The sequence below is a fragment of the Zootoca vivipara genome, chromosome 12, assembly GCF_963506605.1.
Source record: "Zootoca vivipara chromosome 12, rZooViv1.1, whole genome shotgun sequence".
Lineage (NCBI taxonomy): Eukaryota > Metazoa > Chordata > Lepidosauria > Squamata > Lacertidae > Zootoca > Zootoca vivipara.
Genome location: NC_083287.1, coordinates 35,374,798 through 35,399,765, shown reverse-complemented (window position 1 = coordinate 35,399,765; position 24,968 = coordinate 35,374,798). Strand labels below are relative to the sequence as shown.

At 39.8% G+C, this 24,968-nt stretch overlaps 1 protein-coding gene across 3 annotated transcripts; it reads right to left on the bottom strand.

The window, feature by feature from the left end:
* Positions 1-22,893, bottom strand: STAM (signal transducing adaptor molecule). Of its 3 annotated transcripts, XM_060280792.1 has the most exons (15): positions 22,680-22,892; positions 15,033-15,210; positions 14,374-14,458; positions 11,367-11,442; positions 11,175-11,270; positions 9,803-9,949; positions 7,877-7,967; positions 7,397-7,589; positions 6,730-6,824; positions 5,054-5,142; positions 3,619-3,706; positions 3,328-3,382; positions 2,280-2,433; positions 1,519-1,694; positions 1-1,200 (listed from the first exon to the last, which is right to left on the bottom strand). In XM_060280792.1, exons 3-15 carry the CDS (start codon positions 14,439-14,441, stop codon positions 960-962), a joined length of 1,569 nt encoding a protein of 522 aa, XP_060136775.1. In that variant the 5' UTR covers positions 14,442-14,458; positions 15,033-15,210; positions 22,680-22,892; the 3' UTR covers positions 1-959. The 3 variants fall into 3 exon arrangements, with proteins under 3 accessions (XP_060136775.1, XP_034985337.1, XP_060136774.1); XM_035129446.2 differs by lacking the exon at positions 15,033-15,210 and having other exon boundaries at positions 22,680-22,893; XM_060280791.1 differs by having other exon boundaries at positions 14,374-15,210.
* Positions 22,894-24,968: the final 2,075 nt, after the last annotated feature.

Here is a 24,968-nt window from a genome sequence, read left to right as displayed (position 1 = left end):
TTATGGCAGTCCTTAACAAGACTTTAATAAATGTAGTGTTTCTTCTTGTTCCAGTTTAAAAACGCCACTCACTCACATCCAAAGTGCCCCCTCTCTGTCTTTGGTGTGATCTCCACCAACATACACAGAATATAACTATTCAGCATTCAGGTGACACAAAACTAGCATGGAAATGTAAGTTACATAATTTAAACAATAAAGATAAAATGGTTCAGATGTGTTTCATGGTCCCATATGTTTAGCAGCTTGCAAGTTATTATTTTGAAACCATTATTCATAAAAGCAGAATCTTTTCTGAATGCAGAGTGCCTGAAGTTCTAGACCCCTTACTTTGGTAGATAGTGTCATCTAGTAGCACCCAAAGGCTACGGGAAGGAAGGACACACTCACATTCAATGTACAACTAATGAAAAAACTAGGCAGTTCAGTTTCAAGAGCATATCCATAGCCAGTAAGTATTTGTGATATGCAGGTTAGAGCCTTCTCCTACACTTTGAACAAACATCCTTATAAAATCCATGAACATGTTCCATCTGTTCATGATTAATAAAACAGTAAATTATTTTAACACTGTGTTATATATGCACATGATCACCATAGTAATTCAAAACGGCCACTAACACAAACACACTATATGTACATAAACATATATGCCACAACAGTTTGCCAAGTTGACTCGTCACAAACTAGCCAGTTTCAGCAGACATAAATAACCTTGTACCAATTTTAGGCATTTTTAAAGGAATTAAATGTCCTAAGTATTTTAATTCCTTTGCAAATTAAAAAAATAATAATCCTAAAAAGTCAGTGCAAATAGAATCATTATACTTGTTCACCAAGAAAGATTCCTATTAAGCCGAGGATAACCCACGTTTAAGATATTAAAGGAATAAACTCATAACATTGTAAACTGCCGTCAGCAGAGGTTAGAGTAGATTAGGAATCAGAAGTCCTCTATCCTATAGTAGTGCCTTCTGGGAATAAGTATTTTGTTGTGATGATGGAGGTTGTTGCTGTGGTGGTGGTGGTTGGCTGCCTGGTGGCTGCGGCAGAGATGAGGCGACTAAGTTATAGTTTGGCACCTGAGATATAGTTCCAGAATTCTGGTAAGCAGCAACATCAGCAGTAGCAGCTGGGGGTGGGCTGTAGACTGAAGCTTGGCTAGAATATGTGCTTCCTGGAACAGAACCAACCATTGTGCTAGAGGTAAGGGTGAGAGGGGAAAAAAAGAGTAAGTAGACTAATAATAGGTACAAAACAAAAAAAATGAAAATTGGACCCTTCATTTAAAAACAAACAAACAGGTCTCCCCACCCCACCCCACCGCATGCTTTGATCCTGTTTTGCAAACCTAAGGAAAGCAGAGGTTTCTGTAACCTGAAACACAATGTCCAATCGAAACATACTGCAGGTGTCACAAAGATAGCTTTAGAGATCAAGTTGTCAATTATTATTTCCCTTAAGCATTTCTAGCGAACGTTACATGCAAGATTTGGATATTTGAAGTTTCACAATTACTTTGTGTAAGATGTCTGAACTGGCTGACTAGGTAATCCAGAGCTTGCTGCTGGAGTAATTGTGCCTTGATTCAGAGGTGGTAGTTGCTCTGATGGAAGACTGTAGGCTTGAACATGACCCATCTGTGCATTTCCTGCCACCAAATATGCATTGCTTTGAGGTTGTCCTGGATAAACCTAAGAACACATATTGGGAAGAGATAAACACAGGAATAAGCTAATGTCAACTAATGCTTATTATTTTGTTCCACTTAAAGCCATAAAAACAAGATTCGAAACCATCTTAATAGTCACCACTTTAAAAGCTAGTTTATGTAAACAGTGCTAACTAATGACTCTAACACCCCCCCCCATTGTGAACATCCCCACACCACTGGGCTTAACCCCACCCTTACAAACTCCAAGCCTGGATCAGTTCCTCCCAGAATGCACGGAAGTTGCATTTTCTTGTGTCTCTTGAATTGGGAGGCATAGTAAATGATGTTTTGTGAAATCTGTTAGATAATATAACCTCCTCATATTTGGTACAGAAGCCCTCTGCTGTCTCCAGACTAAGGTTTAAGTGCTTCCCAACAATACGAAGGAAAATAATTACCCAACATAGGCCTCACAGGTTATTAATTTATAAATGTTAATGTTGAAGGGTTCAACTATACATAACTGGCTTTATCACTTGAATTATATGCATTATCCACCAGTTTCTTGGACCAATGGCACAACACAATTATCTACCTCATATCTTTACGGCCTCCAAATACATACCTGAGAGCCAGAAACACCGGACTGAGCCATATAATATTGTTGGTTTTGTAGTTTTGAGTACATTGAATACATTGGATCCTCATTCATCAACTTGGTATATAATGAGAGTGCCTCCATAACTTTCACATTGAGCTCTGACAGCTCAGAATGTTTCCTGAGTGAAATATTTCAATATCAATGAACATTATTTTATGCAAAACAGATACTAGCTTTATAGTTAATCATAGGGTGGCTGGACCTCCAGGTGCTTTTGGAATACAACTCCCATCAGCCCCAGTCTAGGCAATGATCAGGGATGATGGGAACTGTAGCCCAACAACATTGGGATGCCCACAGGCTCCCCAACCCTGAATTATCCACTGGAGGAGGCATCATTTTACTGCAAATGGAGGAAGGGTAAAGTTGCAGTCACAAGTCTTTAAAAGAGAAAGAGAGCTCTCATGCTTTTTGACAGCAACAACTAAGGCACCTTCCATCCTCTTCCTCCAACTGCCTAAAGAACAGAAATGCCACACAGAGACAGCAGATGTTTCAATTTATGTCAGGGAACCAGGCATGGAAACTTCATGAAAGGAGGTAACACAGAGAATTGAATGCCTGCCTAAAGTAGTACACAGGCAATCAAAGATAACTAACAGATAGTTGCCAGGGAAGCCATCCATACCTCCTACTATGAGAAAATGACCACAAATGGGGGGGGGCATGGAATTGTGGTCCTTACCATGAAGAATTACTACAGGATATAAAGAAAGTTGTCTATGTACAAATACTGGTCAAATGTCTGGTCCATAACTTTAAAAAAGCGGCATTAGCTGTCATTACTGAAAATGCACAAGACCTTCTGTTTTGAAATAGCTACCCTATCTCTATAAACCCATTTCATTTTAAAGTTATTTATTTAATTTAAAGGGTCTTTTATTCCATTGTTTAGTCCAAAAAGGATTCAAGAGTAGCTTACAAAGTTCAGAAGTAAGACACATAAGTGGTTAAAACAAAACAATTGCTGCTTTGCAATATCAGGTGTTTCTCTCTCGATATCTGTTCTTACCTGTCAATATCTTCTAGCTTTTCATCAATGAGAGGTCCCATTTGATGGCACATTGCTAGAAACACAATGTAAATAGAAAAAACTATAAATCACAAGAATTTTTTAATAACGAACATCAAGCTAGCTAAGAAAAAAATTATACAAAAGAGAAGACTTTCAACAAAACAAACAAGATGACTTGAGATAATCAAGTAAAGATTTGAGAGAAATGATGGAGTTAGCATCCTGTTAGTCCTTAGGTGGGAACTTGTTTGTGACAATGAGGACAGAACAGGGGGAAAGAAAGCTTACTTTCAAGGTGGATCAGCTCTGGGAGGTCTGGCTGGTCATCACCTGGATCTGCACTTTGCAGCATCTGCAACAGTTGGTCCATTTTATCCTGGAATAGGACACACACATTATTTATTTGGGTTTAGATCTATGAGCAGTCCATAATTTTATGTTTCAAAGAATTACTTTAGGCACTCCCAGCAACTTGAGCACACGCAATGACTTCAGCACAGCCAACAGCATTAAAAAAAAAAAATTCCCAACAGGAGACCTCCATGACATATCAGAAAGTGCTTTCAAAAGATCAGAAACTTTCAATTCTAACAAGTTGTCTGGCATGTAGCATATGGGTGGCTGCTGAATCGGAAATATTAAGTGCAGGGTCCACTTCAGCATGAGAAACTATTTGCATTTTCCTACGGGCACAGTTGAAGTGTTCTAATAAACGCATTACATGCACTGTTTATTTACTGTTAATGTTCTGTCATTCTATGAGAGAAACAGTGCCAGCACTGACAATACATTCTACAAGCAGGTTTGACAATAGGCATGTTTTCCTCTCAGGGTCTTAACAATAAAGATGTCCTTTCTATGAAGAGCCTTGCCTAATGCACACCTGGTGGAAGTTTCCAACTAAATTTTTTGTAATGCATATACTGTAGTTACCCAAACAAATAATCTAAAATTATACGGACCTCAATTACTTAATTCACTAAACTGCACAGCATTATAGTTCTGAAGGGGGGGGGGGACACACACTTTATTTTTAAAGTGCTGCAAGAAGCATTCCCTCTTCGAAGATGCTGCCTCTCATCCACAGTTTTTGTAAGTTCGTACAATAATAAATAAATGAGTCAATTAATTGGAGACTTTTCTAAACTAAAATAATTTAAATTGATTAGTTAACTGGAATACAATAGAAATAGCATTCTCTGGAAACTGCACATCTACTAACATGGTTCTTTGCAACTTTTTATATGCAAGTATTTTGATATACAAGTAAATAATAATACATCCACGTGCACAACACACTGCGCAAGAAGTTCACACACATAAGCTGCTTTCAACTGTCACTCTATAAGAATTTCTGAAGTGGAGTGCCAGTAGTTAATGTTACTTATACTAGCATCACTGCCACCTAGTGTTGCAACTGCAAATATTTATGAATATGACAAGGGTTTTTTTCCCCTGGTTTTTTACCTCTTTAAATTAAGACAGAAAGTGAAGCACAAAGATGGGGAGACACAAGAAAGCCATTATATTCTGCTTCAAAATAAAAATATTTGAAGTTATTATAAAAAATTGAAGTTATTATAAAAAATCTAATCACATTTTAAAAATGAAGAAAAGCATTAGTATTTGCGTAAGTTGAAAAAAAAAAGCTTCCAAGTCTCAAACTGAAACTTTTTATAAATAATATCATACACCCCTTATTGGTCTACATTTTTGTACTTACTTCATCAATAAAAGCTGGTTCAGGCTCCGGTTCAATTGTTTCAACTTGAACTTCATCACTAAATTGCACGGTTTTCTTCTCGGTTTTCACTGCGAAAATATAAGTTGACAGAATACTGAACAGAAACACAAAATTTTAAACTGAGGGGGAAAAAATGTAATCGAGGGATTTTGTTTATAGTTCATGACATAAAGGTATTTGGTCTCAATATGATTCTGTGAACAAGATACTGCATCACCACCAGCAAGTGGAAAACACTGCTGTTCACACATGGTGGCAAGAACAAATTTTATTTCTGACAGTCACCTCTTATGGTGCCACTCAAAGCTTGGGTGGGTGTGACTTTGGGAGTATAATAAGTGGGACCTCTGTGCATGAGTGCAGGAGTCACTCGGGATCCAGATGCTAGTCTATAGATATTTGTTTTTGTTTCTGTTTTTTTAACAAATGATCATCACCATCTTAACATTTGCAAGGTACTTTCAAGTATTCATCGCACTTCACATGCATTCTTATCATTGTTATAACAAGTTTAATCAATATCGCAATCTCCCACATTGCAGATGGGGAGACAGGCTCAGAGGGAGTGTGCTGAGTTAAACCAACTAGGGCATGGCAGATTTAAGATTCAGACCAGTGAGTTATAACTCAAGCCTCTTCACCGTTATGCTAATATTGAAGTTTTCAATAACTGGAATCTTCCAAAAAAAAATGGGGGGGGGGGAGAATGAGGGAATCGTTTTCAAAAACATATTTCATGTATAGTTGTACAATACTGAAATTACATGCAGTACTGCCTCAATGCACGTTTAGAATTAAGCAAAGATAAGTAGAAGTACCCACCTAACACACACACCAGTAAAGCCAATGGGGGAAAATAAGATTGAAGATAAAATGGGTCATCGTCACATAAGTTTAGACATTCATGTTTTATTCATATTATACTCAGGCTAGGAAGGACTCAAGTTTTGGATATCTAGGCTTTCTAAACCAAGGGTTGTAGACAACTAAGTCCTACTTACTGTAGACCAAATGAAATTACCGGCCTTAATTTTGTCGTGGGTAATAATTTCCATGGGTCTACTCAGAGTAAGACTTATACTGAATACAACCCTAACTTGCCTTTGGACTGGGTCTTGGGGATAGCATGCTAACGTAATAGGAATAAGTGAATGGTGGAAGCAGGAGCCTTTTACAAAACCTGTCTGACTTTGCAAGATGGCACACACGATCAGAGATTCCCACATTAAAAAAATTACAGAATACTTTTCTTTGATGTTTCTTTCCCCCTGCATCAAGGGATCAGTGAAGGGAATAGACCATATCTAGCATTACCCAGGGTATTCTCCTGGAGACAAAAGGCATCCTCTTTGCTTATCTGCATTTGTAACAATATTTGAAAATATGCAGAGGGGGGTATCAAGCTTTCTATTACATGAGATAGTCCTTCTGAGAGGGCTAAATTATGAAATTATAAATTATTCTAAGAGGGCAAAATTATGAAAAGTTCCCATCAAATAATAAAGCCAACAATTCAAGAAATAACTATTAAGACTGTTTGTAAAATTATATAATCTATGTAGAGAGGGGTGTAAAACAGGGACTTGCATTTGATGTATTAAGCTTTAACGTGCTAAAAGCAATGCACTTTTCTATGTGAACATTACATTACTCACTCATTTCTGGTTCAGCAGTAAGATCAGCAGTTACAAAATTGGAAGGAAATAATCCTGTCCCTTGATGTGTTTCACCTTTCCACCAGTTTGGATCACTATAGATTAGAAATAAAAGAATTACAAATAAAAGATTGGAAAACATCAGCCTCATAATCTCAGGGTTGTGGGTTCGAGCACCACATTGGCCAAAAGGATTCCTGGATTGCAGGAGGCTGAACTAGATGATCTTCACGGTCTCTTCCAACTCTACAAGTCTATGATTCTATGCATGTGAGAGGAAGATTTCAATGGTCAAAAACATTATCCACCTTGAAGGACGAATTTCAAGAGGCCCTTTCATCATTCTAGCAGCCACTTGGGCCTTTGATTTTTCTTCTGGTTCATTACAATATGGAAAGAAAGACAATACAGGATTCACTTTTATGGAAATGACAACATACTCTGGATCCAATCCAATGAAGTTAAGATATAAAACTCCTGGGTCTCTTTGGAAGTAAGCATGCAAAAAGGGCTTCAAGATTTATATCACAATCCTGTACGGTTGACAAAATAGAAGCGCTAGTAAATGGAGCTTGCAAGAGTGTCAGCTGTGAATTGCAGCTTCACGAGTCTGCCTGCCCCAAATATCTACTATGCAAATGTGATTTGTGGACTCCAGCAGATTTACCTGTCATCAAGTACAGTGATAAGTTCTCCAGCTTTAAATGTTAGTTCATTATCTTCAGCAGCTTCAAAGTCATAAATAGCCCGAACCTTTCGGCCCTCATGCTTGTGATTAGTTAAGAGGCTTGAGGTGCTTGGATAAAGAGTGGAAAGCGGCGTTGGTTGCTGTCTTTGTTCCTTAAGTGACAATTCAATAGCTGGGAAAAAAAGTAATAAATCTAACTTAAGAGCAGGAAAAACAAAATAAGGATTTCTCTCTGAATTTATTCACATGAGGGAAGCCTATGGGACAGCACTGAGGGGGTGCTGGAAGCTTCAAAGGGCAGGGGGAATCTGCTATAATCACCTCCCTCTTCCGTCTCTATCGGAATGGTACTGTTCTATTCACAGTATGTGGATCCAGCCCGTGGGGAGAGGGGTTGAAATCTGGAGCCCCGATCATGAGATGTGATCATTTGAAGATTCTGATCAAGCAATAACCAACCTTTAGCTAGATCCTCTTCCTCCTTCTTGTTTGCTACTATCCCAGGATCTTTGGCTACTAGAGCTGGGCTTGCTTTTGCTTGTTCTGCAGCCTTACAGGAGCAAAGAGGGAGGGTAGATGTTATTTGAAAATTCAATGCAATGTATTAAATCCAGCATTTGTGACCATATCAGAAAAATATTAGGGGGGGGGGAATAATCAGCTTATTTTGAGAAAGGGGCGGGGGAAGCTGACCTTTTAAGAGTTCATCTCGCAGTAATGGTTAGTGGTCACCTCAGCGCACGCAAATGAAAAACCTTCCTCAAAATGAGCTGTGTAACTCATCTCATGTTACATCTGAACTGGCAACTAGAAATCATGGGTAAATTTCTGTTACAGTATTCTTGACAAGTCATAGAACATTTTGTGAATGGTCTGTTAAATTAGCAAGGTGGTATTTGCTGGGGAATGGGGAACCTCTGGTTTGTGGGTTTGCCATCTGGTTCACCAGCCTTTTCTGTGGCCCTTTCTCCTCTCTTCTTAGAAACATTGCTCCCAGATGCTGTAATCTCTGATCAGTGAAGAAGTGGAGGGGGGGCAATCATGGAGAAGCTTACTACACAAGTTTTAGACATCTGAAGGCAGCCCTGTATCAGGAAGTTTTCAATGTTTGATATTTTATTATGTTTTTATATTCTTCTAGAAGCCGCCCAGAGTGGACAGATGATGATGATGATGATGATGATGATGATGATGATGATTATTATTATTATTATTATTATTATTATTATTATTATTATTTCTACATTCCTCTTTTCCCAGACCTGTGGCTAATTAAACAATCCATGGCCTTTTAAACTTGGGAGGGGGGCACCTGTTTTGTCAGTTATCTATTTCTGTGTTTTTATATTGTGAACTGCCCTTGGCTTGCCAAATTTAATTATTTGGCAAGCAAGCGAGCAAACTTATTTACTTACTTACTTATTTTAAGAAGCTGTAGTCCCCCAGATACTGCCAGACTACAACTCCCATACCATTGGATATACTGAATGGGGTTGATGGGAATTGCAGGCCAACAACATCGGAAAGCTACAAATTGCCTACCACTGCTTTACACACACGTCCCCTTGCCATGAAAATAATCAAGAAAACATGGACTGGTAGCGTGCATCATTTGCACTTATTGCCTTCCAAGATGTAGGCTTGAGCCATATTCAGATAACAACTTAAACCATTACAAAGGATATGAACTTGGAAGCCACATGGATGTTCTTCAGAATGATGGGTAGGGCTGACATTTCCACCACTCAAAAATTGAGACTATATGCACTTTCAGAATCATGTTGCCCACCCATATACAGTGGTACCTCTACTTACGAATAACTCTACTTACGAATGTTTCTACTTACGAATGGAGCTCCGTCCGCCATCTTGGATGCGGTTTAGATAGGGTTGCTTCGACTTATGAATTTTTTCTCCCAATGCATTCCTATGGGATTCGACTTACAATTTTTTTCTACTTACAAATGTGCGTTCGGAACGCATTAAATTCGTAAGTAGAGGTACCACTGTATTAATGATTTCAAACTTATTTCAGTGAAAGCCGTTGACATATCAAAGCTCTCATCTTCGCTCATGTAAATTAAGGCTGTAATCTAGCAACACCATTTTGGCAGACAAAATGTTTGGACCTTCTTCTCTAACTTTTCCATGGCCACCAAGTCAATCTGGCATTGTTAAGGGTCTGCATCAGAAGATGAGAGTTTTAAAATGAGAAAGAGATGCTTCATTGAGAACAATGACTTGGTGTGCATTTCTATGAACAGTGACACGGGAAAGAATCAACAACAGCTATATTCAGGAAGCAGAACAGCAGACTGATAATTCGTAGGCCTTCTTAGTATTACATCTCACATTAACCACAGTTTTTGCAAATTAGCACTTTACCTGTGAACCAATAACTGGAAACATAACACCCTGTTCCTTAAGGTTCTTTATCATTGCAGATATCAGACTAAGCTGGGGATCATTCTTGAATTCGTCTGTCCATTCCACCATGAGTGCTTTCAATTTTTCACAGACTTTTGGATGACCCTGTAAAAAGGATAATGCTAATATAGTTTACAAATATATTTATTTGTAAGCAGCCATTTATTTATAAGCAGCCATTCTGGACTATGTCCACTGAATAAGGCAAATAAAATACAAGTATAAAAATAATGTAATAAAATCTGAACAGAATTTTTTTTTAAAAAAAAAACCCTCCAAAAAAATTCAACTAGCAAAAAACCATTTCCAGAGTCATAGCAACAAAACTGGCTTTAGCCCATGTTAACTGCACTTGGGTCCCACTTAAATCAGTTTGATGTAACATAATGACTAACTTTTCACACTGATTTCAGTGCTGTTTATTATAACCCTCAAAAAGAAGCACAAATTGTTTGCCATGTTTGTTCATATCAACCCCAAACCAGTTTAAAATCTACCCCCCCCACACACACTTCAAATCATTAAGCGCTCCTTTAAAATATAAATAGAGCCACCATGTGAAATCAATACTAGGATATATATTTAAGTTAGCAGCTTTCGGGATTTAAGAAAGGCTTTCCATTTATTTACAGATCAAACTAGCTCTAAAATGGCTCAGATTTCCCAAGCCATAGGTGTGACCTGCTTCCCTAAAATCTGAGAGTCCTCGTAGTCTTAATCCTCAGCCATCTACACACTGTATTCAGATGACAAGAGGAAAGAGAGATGTCCTGACAAGTATGAGATTCTGTCTCTGGGAGATCACCCAAACCCACCTAACACTAGTTTGGGCCAGCCGCACCAACAGGTTAAAGAATAGTTTCTACCCATGGGCCGTGAGGCTGCTGAATGGAAGACAGCAACATTGCAGCTGATGTTAGGGGTTGCTGGTCTTACGACAGCACACAGAGTGAGAAGGACTAAGAGATGGGGGGAGGGGGCTCGTTTAATCTCACTGTAAACAAGTGGTACAGTGACAATAAAGTACTTCTATTTCATTTGACAACAAGAAGTTAAATCAGAAGGCAGAGGAAGTGTTATAAATTAACAACTTTATCTCAGAAACCACTCTAAAGTCACAAGCAAGAGCCCTCTGGTACCTTAAAGACTTAACAAATTTATGGCACAAGCTTTTGAGGACTAAAGGGCCACAAAATGCTTCTTGTTTTTGTAACAACAAACAAGGTTCTTTTCATCCATATTATGACTCCATTGCCCAAATATATTTTACCCCACTTCAGGATTCATTTAACTTGACATAACCAAATTTAAAAGACTCAAAATAGAATACCTTATTTAACACGTTGCTTACTTCACTAGCAAAATCTCTTGAACATACTTCTAAATGAAATATTTTACCGCAGTTTGAGACACATGCTCCTAAAAGCTAGAGAGAGAGAAAGAGAGAGAGAGATTAGAACTAAAGTATTTTATAGTAAAACGTGAAAATTAAGCAAAGTTATTTTTTTCAAAGGCCACATACGGTCAGCGCTTGCATAGCAACATGGGGATCCTTGTGGTTCACTCTCTTCATAATAGACCGAAGACAGTCCTTAGGCCTGATAAATAAGATAAGCAGGTTTTTTTAATATACTGGCATAAACAACAATATGCAATACAGTGAAAGGGATGGACACACACAACAAGAGAGTAAGAGCAAGCTTTTGATTCAGCCACTTGGGAGGTAGCAAAACCCTCTTTTACAATCTAGCAGCTAAGGGAAATGTGTTTGAAAATGACTGAGGCACTCCATAACACAATTTGCCACAAGAGTTCCTGTGGCACACCCTCAATGCAATGATCAAGGGCTTTTGCAAGATTCTGATGTTGCTTTCTGCAACAACAACAAAACCTGTGCAAAGATAATACAGTATTCATTTCCCTCAATGAGATTTTTTTGCTTTCTGATGCAAGAATATTCCAGTGAAAAAGGCAATGGCAAGTAGCAAGTCTTGGTTGGTGGAGACCACAAATAATGACTGGTTTAATGCACTAAGCCAAAATTGGTGTACTTCTATCCTATGTATATCCTCCTATGGCATCTCAGTCCAGGGAATTTTTGTAGCCTGACTTTCCATAACAAATTTTCTCTAGGCAAGATGAACAGTTCAATTCTGTATCAAAGTTAGCTCCCTGTAGAACTTGGGAGGCTTTGCTAGAATCTGGAGTTTCTTAGCACACAGAGTGCACTACCTAACAAAAATAGCAAGAGATCAGTCGTTTCCTGGCCCAACTTCTACAACAAAGGGCTTGAATGACAAACAACTCAAACAGAAGGATGGATAAACTTAAGATTCAGGCATTAGGTACAAATGCCAATGTTCTAGCCATCCCAGACAGCAGCCTATTTACAGAGGTTTCAGCATCTAAGAAAGTATGAGAAGACACAGGTCACTGTAGAAGACCAGAAGCTAACAGACTGCATTACTGTCAGAGTGTAACTAACTGCTCCCAAGAGATATTTTGTATGTGAAGGAAATAGATACTGCATTTATTGAAGTATGGAGATGCAATTATACATGCCATGTTTTAGTGAGCAAAAGGAGAGTAAATGTGGCCCATCTGCTTTTTCAAAAAACTCCAATGAGGAAATTTACCGGTAGCTGTTTCGCACAATATTGACTAATATGACAAATAGCAGCTAACATTTAGATTTCTATCTTTAAGAGATTCCTTTTTTTAAAAAAAAATGTTTGCAGCTTTTTTGGGGGGTGTATTCATGATTTCATTTTAACATAAAGCACTGATACCCTGCCACATAAAGGAAGCTGTAGTTTAAGTTACACTGCAGCTTTGAGTAATCTATATTTGGTGGTGTCTGTTTTACAAACCACTGCTTCATACTTAACACTACTAATTATAGAAAATGCTGTGACATAGCATGGTCACTTCACACTGTACAAAACTGTGAACTTGTCTTATTCCAAGAAGCAGCTGTCAAGTTTTCTATAGAAATAATTAGAAGGAAAATGAATAATTTGCATTTATTAACTCATATGCAAATAAATAGGAAAAAACTTCAACAAAACTTAAAATACTTATCAATATAACCACAATCAATCAATCAATCAATCAGTTTATTAGGCCCATAGACCAGCACTTTATAATCACAATCTATTAAGCTAGCACTAAAAACTAGCATTCATGGTGATACTTTAATTAAAATATATGCTCTATTCCATAAGCAGCACATATTTCATTTTCTTGCAGCCAGCAAACCTGTTGAGTCTTAAGTTATAAAAAATAATATGACATTCAAGGCCTTATATTTAAAGTGTTTATCAAATTATCAGCCAGAGTCTCAGATGGCTGTATTTATATGTTTGAAGCTGCCTTAGGTTTGACCCTAAAAGGCAACCTAACAATATATTAAATGAAATAAACTCTCATGCTGTAAGGCAAAGTTGATTCATGGAGTGACAAGATTTGAAGGGATCTATTTGCCATCTATCCAATCTGTAAGCTAAAGGATAATTCTCATATCAACATCCATCCTTCTCCCCCAACTCCCAGATTGATTAAAATTGCTCAAGTTTAAGTGCACTAAGCAGAACTAAGTCCACAGAACACTTGCAGATAAGAAAAAGTTATTAATTATTGGATGAAAGGAAATTAGACAGACCATAAGTAATATTCTCACTAAAACTCCACTTAGAGAGACTGTAGCACAGCATTTTAAGGGTGGAATTAGGCAAAGCAACCTTCATTTTCAGCATTTTTTTTTTTGAATAATGCAGATGCTAGACATAAAATTAATTAATTTAGGACAATTTAATTATGTCAGTAATGATGGGTTTGAGTTACATCCCAAACATTTTGTTTAAAAACTCCTACAATATAGAACTGCAAAAAAAAAGTTTCAGAACCAAGTTGTAAAGCGCACTACATTCTTACACATGCCAATACTATGACACATTGGTACAGGGGAGAGGAAACTGAGTTGATAAATTACATCAATCAACCAAATGGTTCTGCTAAGACGAGATGTGTGCTCTAAGCTCTCTTTCTAAAGTGCTTTTAAATGGTATGAGAAATTATTTTTAAAAGAAGCACTTTATTCAACAGGTGACAATATTTAGATAACTCAGAGGAAAATTTAGATGGTAGACTGCTTGATCATTTCAGAAAGAAGATTCAAGAAGAGCTTAATTTCTGCCAAAAAAAGGTGATGAAACAAGATATAAATATCAAACCGATTTCAGCAGTGCGTTACACAAATACTGCAAAACACAACATAAAGTCTCTAATGAAACTTTTTAGAAAATACTATGCATTAGTCACATAAGCAATTCTGCTGAAAGCACTCTCCAAATTTCCAGTGCCTTTCGAAAATTCTAGGGCTATGACTGCAGTGTACATAACTTGGCATTAACACATTTGGTTTTCTTAGTTTTCCCAGCAGGTGTCGTGCAGTTTGATCTTATCTAGTTTTATTTCTGCTTCTTCCAAATAAAATAATGAAGTGTTTCAAACAAGAAGTGGATACTTACCCAGTTCGTGACTGTCCAACTTTATCACAAATATCTAAGATGAGCCCCCAGTCTTCAGCAGTATTCATTTCACTGGTAGCTTTTTCTAAATGACACAAAAAGGCTTGGGGTGAACTTTACCAAGTAAGTGAAACTTCAGTATCAACTCTAAATATAAATGCATCAAAACTGATATGGTCATTCTACTCTGAATTATGTTGACACTAATGTAGCATTGTATGAAATTCAGGTTGAAACAAAGCAATATATGAACTCTGAAGAAAACATAGCACGCTTGTAGTTCTGAGGGTGTGAACATGTTCAATAGCGGCATCTCATTACTCAAGACATTAGCACATTGGTTTGTCAAGTCAACACATTTCTGTTGCAGCCGCTCCAGTAGATCCTGCAAGCCAATCATAATCATCTACACTATCATGTACTTGCTTGAACTTTGCCTTGAAATGTAGCTCAAAAACACAATTCCTCTGACTTATAGTCAGATCCAAAGGTGGGGCTAGGAAAATTTGAAACAAGTTAGGACAGGCCAATTCAGTTTGGGCTTTACCACCTCGCCCACTGTGTAATACCTCTGCTGCTACCAGCCCTTCCTTCTTTCCAGATCTAACCTTTACAACAGAGTTGAAGAACCTGTGGCCCTCCAGATGTTGGACTCTTACCATTTCTGGCTCAGGCTTATGAGAATTAAGAGGTCATCAACATCTGGTGGACCACAGGGTCTCCATCACTGCCTTACAAGCAGGGACAGCAATGGGGAGCAGCTCGCAGCATTGGAGGCTTCAGGCAAGGCTTGAAACTCTCTACATCCAGGAGTTCTCCATACTGTCATTCTCTTTCCTAAGGATATGTTTGGGGGAAGGAGAATGATCAATCAATCATCTTTCATACATAGCTGCCAAGTTTTCCCTTTTCTCGCGAGGAAGCCTATTCAGCATAAGAGAAAATCCCTTAAAATAAGGGATAACTTGGCAGTTATGCTTTCATATCAGTTCTGCAAGTGGGGAATGGAATTGGTCCCAGAGGCAGTAGCAATGAGCAAAACCTTCAGTTCACGGTTTCATTCCTGTTTCTGAAATTCAGTAGTATCACTACTCCCAGCTGTTTCAACATTTTATAACTGATTGGATAATCCCATGCTATCATTAGCTGGCCAGTTTGCTAATTCAACCTCTGAATACATACAGTTCTAGAATAAAAAGAAAACAGTTTTCCTCCAAGTCACAAAACTTGGCTGTACATAATGAACTTAAGCCCTTAAGCATTCCTCAGGTGTTCTGCAATACATATGCTATTGCATCCAACATAGCTACAAGTGGAATGTAACTACCAAAAATAAACCATTTGCTGTATGTCCTGGAGTAACGTTAAGTTGTAAAACCTAAGTTTGTTAAATACCCAATATACAATCCTAAATATACATTAAAAACAGAATTAAGATGATAATGGTTTGATTTGCATAATAAACTCAAATTTGTATGTCTTTCTACAAAGAAATCAAAGATCTGCCATCAGTATAATGTTAGTGCTGCTTCTGCAATGAGCAAGACTATTTTTATGAATTCATTGACAGATTTATTTTTTTGTAATGTCAGCTGGCTAGAATGCTTTCCAAACAATCTTGGACACAGTCTTGTATGGCTCTAGTTCTTCAAGAAACCTCTGGTTGACAGCTATGCACACACATAATATTTTCCTTTCCAAATCAATTCCTTTCTACTAGCACACAGCCAGATGAAGCTACATCGATCTCTACTAAAAATTAAACTTCACCCCCATCCACCCCCCCAAAAAAAAAATCTGGGAAGAAGATAAGTCAGAAAGCTGTCTTATGACCTGTTAGAACTTCCAAGACTGATAATCAAAAGAATGCATTTCAGTTTGTAGCCTGCCTTATTTCCAAGATATAGAGCAGATTGAACAGTAATATAGGCACAAGAGTCTTGGCAGGGGCTGGGTTGAATTAGACTGATCCCTGGTGGTCTCCTGACAGCTCCCCTCTCTGGGTTGTTTATAGATATTATTCTCTGCATGTTATCAAATCGTACATATCATTGCCTTATTCTGTGGCAATAAGATCATGGGTTCTACTAATAAATTGTGGATATTTATTCAAAACCTGCCAAGGAGTCCAGATCCTTTTATTGTCTTTTTAAATAGTTTGTAAAAAAAAGTTCCCATTCTTCTTTGAAGTCACGGTTTTCCTTCTCACGTAGTTTATATGTCAACTTTGCCAACTCCGCATAGCTCATCAGTTTTTCTTGCCACTGTTCTTTTGTTGGGATTTCCTCATTCTTCCATCTTTGTGCTAACAAGACTCTTGCCGCTATTGTAGCATACATAAATACGTTCTTTGTTTTCCTTGACAGGTCTTGTCCTAGAATCCCTAACAAAAATGCTTCTGGTTTTTTTTTTTTACAAATGTCATTTTGAACATCTTTTTCAATTCATTATATATCATCTCCCAATTTTTTTGACTTCTCTACATCCCCACCACATATGATATAAAGTACCTTCTTTTTCTTTACATTTCCAACATATGTTTGACCCGGTTTTGTACATTTTTGCCATTTTTACAGGTGTAATATACCATCTGTAATCATTTTCATGTTACCCAACTCCAGTTGTTCCAGGTTCTCTTTCCTTTCTGGGAAATTCCTCCCCCAAAATAGGTAGAGAGTTATCCTGCTTAGCTTCGGTTTGTGCCTCCAAATTCCAGGGTTTAAAGTTTTAATTCCTGCATTTCCAAAACTCTTTTTAAACAGGAGTCTTTTGCTGCTCTGCCAGATATCAATCTGTCAAATTGTATCTCTGTCCAACTGTCAGCTTGTATGTCAATGTTACTCTATTGAAGAGCAACCAGACATAATTGTAACCAATATGTATCCAAAAGAGGGGAGATCTCTTGTATTTCAAAGTTGCTAAAAAGTCTCCATTAGCTGCTGCTACTGTGCTCTGCTCCCATTCACAAAAAGTCCCCTTGCAGAGCCTGTCCGCAGAAAACAGAAGCTGACTTCCTTTTTAGCTTCCGTTTTGCCAAATCAATTAATTTATGCCTAATTTCTTCTCTAAAGCTTTATTTGGCTTTTACCTCTAATTGGAAATTCCACTGCTTATGGTGACAGCTTGTGGCTTTGGCTGTAGGATGTGATGGAGCCGTGAGCGGACTCAAGCCTCTTCCCCTTCCCCCTCGCAAAAGCGGTGACGGGAAGGTCGGAGTTTCGGCAAATTCTCCAATGCTCTGCTGGACCCCTGGGGTCCCCACTCAACCGTGGGGGTTTTCGGGGGGGCGCCTAGCCCTGGCGCTCATCCCCGGAGCCCTAACAGCCAGAACCGTGTCATCCTTTACTCGGACAACACGGAGTGCGCCGCCATTCCCTCCGCAGCAGACCAGAAGTCCGAATTAGACTGCTTTCTTATCATTACTGTTCCTTCCCTTTAAAGTCTGCTGAGGCAGCTGAGACCGTTCTGCATATCCTGCTCTGCCAGGAAACCAGCAATTCAGCACTATGGCAGTTGGGCACATGCTTTCATTCTCATGTATCTTTCACAAGCTTACCATTTTTTTGCTTAATCTTTTAATATAATATTTCACACACAACAAAGTTAAAAATATTTTAAATAAATAATTATTAGTACATGAATTATTAAACTAAACCATTTTGTACTATGTGCAAGGGTACTATGTGCAAGGGTCTTCTATAACTTTAATATCCAATACAGCTTTTGCATCCAAATATCATCATGGCTTGCCCAAAGACAGGCATTATTGCCACTTAAGTTAAAGTAAATGCTTTACCTTCCCTCAACCAGGACTAATGACATAAAACAGCATTTCTGCCTTTGAAAGCTTCCAGACTATAGTAAACCTGCAAGATGCTAATACTGCTATCAGCCCAGACTGGCTCACTCCTCTAGTAGGAGAGGAAGAACAAAGCACTGTCCTGTCTACCAACACTAATATATATTCAACAGTAATTAGGTCAAGCACCAGCTGTCCACAATAAACAAATCTGTAACAAAATAAATCCTTGCAATAAAAAGCCACCTTAAGTATTCTAACTGCAAGTTAAAACCTATACATTTTTTTTTAAAAAAATGTAAGATAGCATTCAAGGACCCAGGAATAAGACATGTGAGCCTTGTGGGTTTAATAGCATTTGACTGCCATCACAGTGTTTCAACACCAAAAAAGGCCAGAAGCCCAATGGTGGTAAAACTAGAAATATGTAATACTGCATTATTTCTATAATCCCTGGTATTATTAATTTAAAAACTTATAAATGCTGTATACTATGGTACACCAACACATTATTCAAAGCAGCACTAAATTAATTTGAGGCTTTATTTTATTTAATTAAAATAATTACATTAAAAAGGATCAAACTCTGCCCACAGGCTTGTGGGAAGACTTCAGGCCTGGTTTTTTTTACTTCAACACAAGGATCTACCAAGCAGTGCCACATGCAAAATATATACAGTAATAATTAAATAACAGGATGTATTTCTGAATACCTTTTGGGCTTTGAACTTAATTTTCACTACCAGAACTGAACTCCCAGTCCTTTCATATGAAACCCCAAGCCCAGTCAACTTTTTTTTATTCCAGCAGCCTATTATAAGTGGAAATTTTGTTGTTGCAATTAACAACCAAGTGAGGAATCCTTGCCAATCTATTGCAAATCCTGATTTACTTTCTGCCCTCTTCTGACCTAAACAACTATATTTTTTTCACTGATCAGATTTCCTGGTTAAGCCCAGTTTGCTAAACAACATCGTGACAACTTTGTAAGGTTTTGCGGTTAGGCATTGGGTGACCTTCTGATGGGGGAGGGGAGGCCTGGCCATCGCCTGCCCCTCCATGCGTAGGTGTATTCCGTTAAAGGAATCTGGGGGTGTGGATCTTGTCCGAAGCCCGGGGCGGGGCTAGGGCCATGCCACGACCCTTCCGGGAACCCAGGGGTGAGCTCAAGTTGGTTTGCATTGACGGGGCTCCCCCTACCGGTGGTTTACCCTACCAGACTTCCTGCACAGCAGGCAGGAGTCACATATAGCCTGGTCTACTCAATGCCTAAGCCAATTCCGCTCAGCTCACATTCTGTAACCAATAAAGTTGTGGCCTAAATTTGCCCATTAACATTAACCTTTTATCCTGTGTCCTAGTGTTTTTATTCCTCCTTGAGGGGGTGGTTACAGGGTCTCGACACGCAACAACTTTCTCTGGTAAGAAAGCTATGGCTACCACCACAATGCTCTTTCAGTTGAAGAAAGAAAAAGACGGTCATATTGAAGCTACATGACTTCTCGTCTAGCTGCTCCATGGAATTCATTCTCAGGAATAGAATCTGCAGTGTTGCTTCCCAAACAAAATTAAATACTTACTATTAATGCAAGATGTAGCCTTTTACTATAAATGTTTAGCCAAAAGGACCAACTTTTGACAGTGCTGTAGTGAGCTTTTTGAGTTCAGTGACTGTGCTCACAAAGTAATGTTAAAAAGTATCCTTTTCAAATAATGTTGGCTTGTCATGTTGTTTGAACAAGGAATGCTGACAGGTTAATTACATAAGTCACCTTAGCAAGCAATGGTTTGAAGCTGGCTTGTTTTAGGAACTTACTAGTGTTTATCATAAACTGGGTTTTCTAGCATGTGTAACGGAACAACCAAAAATTATCTGAAAGGGAACCAAATCTCTGAAAAGTGAGATGGATGAAAGTTGTGGACCCAATGCTTTGCTTGGACTCACTACAGTTCATCCATACAGCACTACACAGTGTGGGACAGAGGGAGAGAAGGAATTCAATGAAGCACCGTGTAAGCTCTGACAAAAACAAACGTTTTTTGCATGTCATCAGTTTCTTCTACCTTCAATTCAAACATTACTAGAGTGCTGGACAACTTCATAAGTGAGCTACATGAGATATACTAAACAAATCAAATATATTTTATGGTAGTGCACAATCCTTCATTGCGATCCATGATGAATCAGCCATTACATCCACCACACCTCATTTCTGAGGTTCCCAGCAGCATCTGGCTGACCACTTCTAGGGCCTGTCTGGACATCCCTTTGACACATACTGCGAAACTGGAAGGTCTCAAGGCTTGTGCAAACACATTCATTCCCTCTCCCTGCTTCTCTGTACTATGGGAGAAACAAACATTTGAAGCTTAAAATTCCAGTTCTTTTAACACAGGAGCTCCCCTGATGCTGACACATTAATTTCCCCTGTAGGAAGAAAGTGTAGGACAGGCAGGAAAGTTGCTATATGAACTTGTCTGTTCCCAATCTTTCCCCAGGGAAATCTTGATAAAAAAAATAACATCTGAATAAGACTGTGTGTTCAGCTGTCCAGTGGCCCCTCTTTGGAGTGACAGAACAAGGAAGTTCTTATTTGCTGGACATTCTATGCTCAGTCTCTTCAGAAACAATAGTTTTCCCTGGATTTCTGCATCTAAAGACATAATACAAAAGCTGCATGTTGCATTCATACTTTGTTTCAGCTCTCTCAGACTATCCCACATTAACAGGTGTGACCTTGTGACAAACATCCACGTTTCTATGAATCACTGATGACTCTACATAAATACTGTACTGAAGTCAGCCAGTCATGAGCTGAATGAATTCCAACTTACAGCTGAAAAAATCTTGCTAAAGCTCTGTTGTCATCAAACTACGACTGCGAAAGCTGCTACCTCTCTCCATATTATATAGCTGCTTCCAACATATTAATGTCATTAGTGTTAAATTCTGTGCAGTATTGACCCTATCTACCCCAAGCCTCTTGATCTTTAGTTCCCCTTTCTCTTACCAAAAAGAGAAGATATTTTAGAAGTAAGCCAAATATGAATGGGTAACAATTCAGAGTCATTTTAAACAATTCCTACAATGAAGACATTGTATTATGAATGTACCATAGAGACCATAACATACAATGATCCTGTGTATGTGGGAAAGAAAGCTGGCCATATATATACACACTGGTAGGTCACAGATGGCTGTAACCTCCAAGTGCATAGCCAACCCTATCTATGACAAGTAATTTTAATCAGGGGGGTAAGGATTTTATAACCCATAAGACCTTCTACAAAACAGTGTGCAACTGCAAATGCAGCCTGGCAAACCACTGGAACAGGAAGCCGCACACAGTTAAAGCCCATGGCTTCCCCTTTGGTGAACCTTGGGAGCCATAGTTTGCTGAGGATGCTGAGAACTGCACCTGTGCATGAAGCAAACTGCAGTTCCCAGGAGGGGTGTCAGGGCTTTAAACAAATGATGTGTATGCAGCCCATCTAAAAATCACATCCGTCTTTTTACAGGAATTCTGAAGCAGCCCCAACAACAAGAAGTTACTGGATAGGCACTCAATGAGGAATTACAGTGGTACCTCGGGTTAAGAACTTAATTAGTTCTGGAGGTCCGTTCTTAACCTGAAGCACCACTTTAGCTAATGGGGCCTCCCGCTGCCGCGCATAGCTGCCAAGTTTTCCCTTTTCTCGCGAGGAAGCCTATTCAGCATAATGGAAAATCCCTTTAAAAAGGGATAACTTGGCAGCTATGCTGCCGCGTGATTTCTGTTCCTATCCTGAAGCAAAGTTCTTAACCCGAGGTAGTATTTCTGGGTTAGCGGAGTCTGTAACCTGAAGCATCTGAAACCTGAAGCATCTGTAACCCGAGGTACCACTGTACTTTAGTAGGAGAAGAGAAGATAGAAAGATAGAAAGGGCTGAGAGCTACCAAGTGTAACCAACTTATTTAAAGAAAGAACGTGTAACTTGTTAATGTACTGCACTTCTTTGGGCAAGTCACACTCTGTCAGCCTAAGCTACCTCCTAAGATTTGCTGCAGCGATAAAAGGAGAACCAACCCACACGTTTCCTGAGCTCTGGGGCGGATTTTAACCTAAAAGAAAACCCTGTAAAATAAAAAAGTGTGGCGGGGTGGGGTGGGGAAGAGACCCCTTGTCTTCTCTTAGCACCTAACAGCTTTAAAAGATGAAAATAAAGGCGATGGAAAGGCACATGACGCGCCTTTCAACAGCTAAGCCCCACCCCGCCTGACATATGGGAAAGGGAACTTGACAAAGGCGAGGCGGGACCCTCGTGCAGGGATAAAACAGGCAGGTGGGAGGCGGGTCGACCCCCGCGAGGAGATGGGGAGGGGGTCGTACCGACGACGGAGGAAGGAAGGAAGGAAGGACGGACTGGCGATGGGGTGGGAGGGGGGGGAGGCAGAAGGGCGAGGAGGAGTCTGTGGGTCGGGCCCAGACTGAGGCGGCTGACTGCCCGGGCCTCCTTCCTGACTCACCCACATCCTGGTCGAATGGGTTGCTGGTGAAGAGCGGCATCTTCCCAGGGCTGCGGGGGGAGAGCAGCGGCGGCGGCGGCGGCGGCTGAGCAAGGCGAGCTTCCCTGCCGCCCCTCCTGGGCGGAAAACAACAAACAGCAACAGACGCCTCAGAGCAGCGACTGACGGAGCGAGGCCCCGCAGAGGCTTAGGCTCCGCCCCCACTCGCCCTCGCCGCCGCCCCCTCCTCCTCCTCCTCGCGCCCCCTCTGTCCACTTGGTTCTCCACAGTCGCCGACGCTTCCGGGCACGCGGTGCATGACGGGGATCGGCGGGGTAAAAGAGGTGTCTACCGCAGTTGCCTGACGACGAGGCGGACACAGCGCGGCTTCCCAACGGGAAGCGCCTGGGAAAGAGCGGTCTTTTTTCTCTCTCTCTCTTCCCCGTCCCCCCCCCAAGTTTCCCAACCTTCCGTGGCTGCTTCTGATTGCCAGACAATGTGTGGATGTGTTAATGGAGTAAAAGGCCCTTCAGGCGCGCTTAGGAAAGCCGGCTGCGTCCCCTCCAATGAGATCTCCTGGGTTCTAGGTCTGTAAGAATCCCTGGTCTGCCAGGTGGGGATGCGGAGCCTGGACGAGGCAAGTGGGACCCGAGTAAATGCATAGCAAACCTGTATGCGCACACACTCTCTCTCAACAACCAGGAGAAACTCAGACATTAGGGACAGCCACCACTCGCAAAGAAAATGGGCTAAATGAATATATGATATGATATTCCACTATTGGGCAAAGCAAACTGTGGCTGGGCTAGGCAAGAAGGAAGCATGGAAACTCCAACACACACACCATCCCAGGCCAGGCACAAGCTAGTGGCCAGCAGATTGAAAACTGCAGCGTCTGACATTTCTGGGAGCTGTCCAGCATGCCTGAGCCTCAGGGATGTGGCCAGACAGCAGCTTACATTGTTGCCCACAGTGCTGCTGGACCATGGACCAAAGAACGGGTGAGAGACACTGTAGCCTTGCTGTTATAGGATATTGAGAGGGAGGGCATAACTCTCACATGGAGGTCACAGCTGACTTGGGTTCAGCTTTCTCAGGACAGAACAGGTATATTCTTCTTCTCCCTCTTTCTCTTTACTTTAGCAGTGAGTACTGTAGCAAATTGTCACACTCACTCTTCAGGCTTTGGGGTAGTTAGGGATCCTATACTCTCATAATTAAGGTGTGTGCTGAATGATTTGCTACCTGCCCTTCTTATTGGGCAGAAACCTAAGGGCAGAAACACATGTTCAATGAGACTGAAGTGTGCCAATTTCATTTTTCAGCTAGGATGTCCGAATGTTCACTCCTGGAAATACTATAGGAAGGGAACTTTAGGATGAGCCAGAAACAAAAATTCATGATTCTGTTTTATATTAGGATTGCTCTGTACATTAAAAAAGAATATTTGACACATGTTCAGTCTCTCTGGGTGCACATATATTCCCCAGCTGTGGTCCCTTATCTTAATTTAGGTTGGCTGCAGCATGCTGATATTATATTAATTTATAATTGTATTTGTATTCCTTTTTTATTTCTCATATTGCATTTTATTGTATTACAGTTGAATTCTATGGAATCTAAACCTAAGACAATAACGTTTAAGAAATAGAAGAAGCAATAAAAATACAGTTAAAAATCATACAGCACCTAGCCCAGCACATTACGATTGCAGAAGAACCAAGCGATTTTCAAGAGGCCCATGGGCGGAAATGGTTTGGCAACCGTTGCATTAGGAACAAAAGAAGGGTCCTGCTGGTCCGACCAAAGGCCCGTCCTATATGTTGCATTCTCACAGTGGCCAACAATATGCATGTGAGAAACCTTGATATTTCATATGGGTTAGTAATTTATAAATATTGTGCATTTGGGAGATTCCATTGTTGAAGGAGCCAGGCAAGTTTCTTGGTGAGTTAATCACCCTAAGTAGTGGTCCTTAGTACATATAAGAAAGGATGTTGCTTTATACTGGACGGTCAATGGGTGGCTGGTAGTGAGAAGGACAAAAGCCAGAGTTGAAATCGGTGAGAAAGCTGGGCTACAGACAGGCAGAAACCAGAGAGTGAGAGCCCATGCCTGATTTCTGCTTCAATCCAAAGCTGTGACTATGGGAGAAGCAAGACCTTCTGGGATGTTAATGCTGTGAACCATCGCAAGTTGTATACTGTAGCTACATGTGTAAATAAACCATATATCCTAAAGACAACACAGTCTCTGCTGTTCCTCATTGCAAGGAGGAACGTGCAACAATATGTTTTATTTTAAAAAATA

Coding starts and splice junctions, on each gene's coding strand:
- STAM (XM_035129446.2), bottom strand. CDS start 22,719: ATGCCGCTCTTCACCAGCAACCCATTCGACCAGGATGTGG. Junction 14,459..22,679: donor CCCATTCGACCAGGATGTGG/GTGAGTCAGGAA, acceptor TGTGTCATTTAG/AAAAAGCTACCAGTGAAATG. Junction 6,825..7,396: donor ATCACTGTACTTGATGACAG/GTAAATCTGCTG, acceptor TCTAATCTATAG/TGATCCAAACTGGTGGAAAG.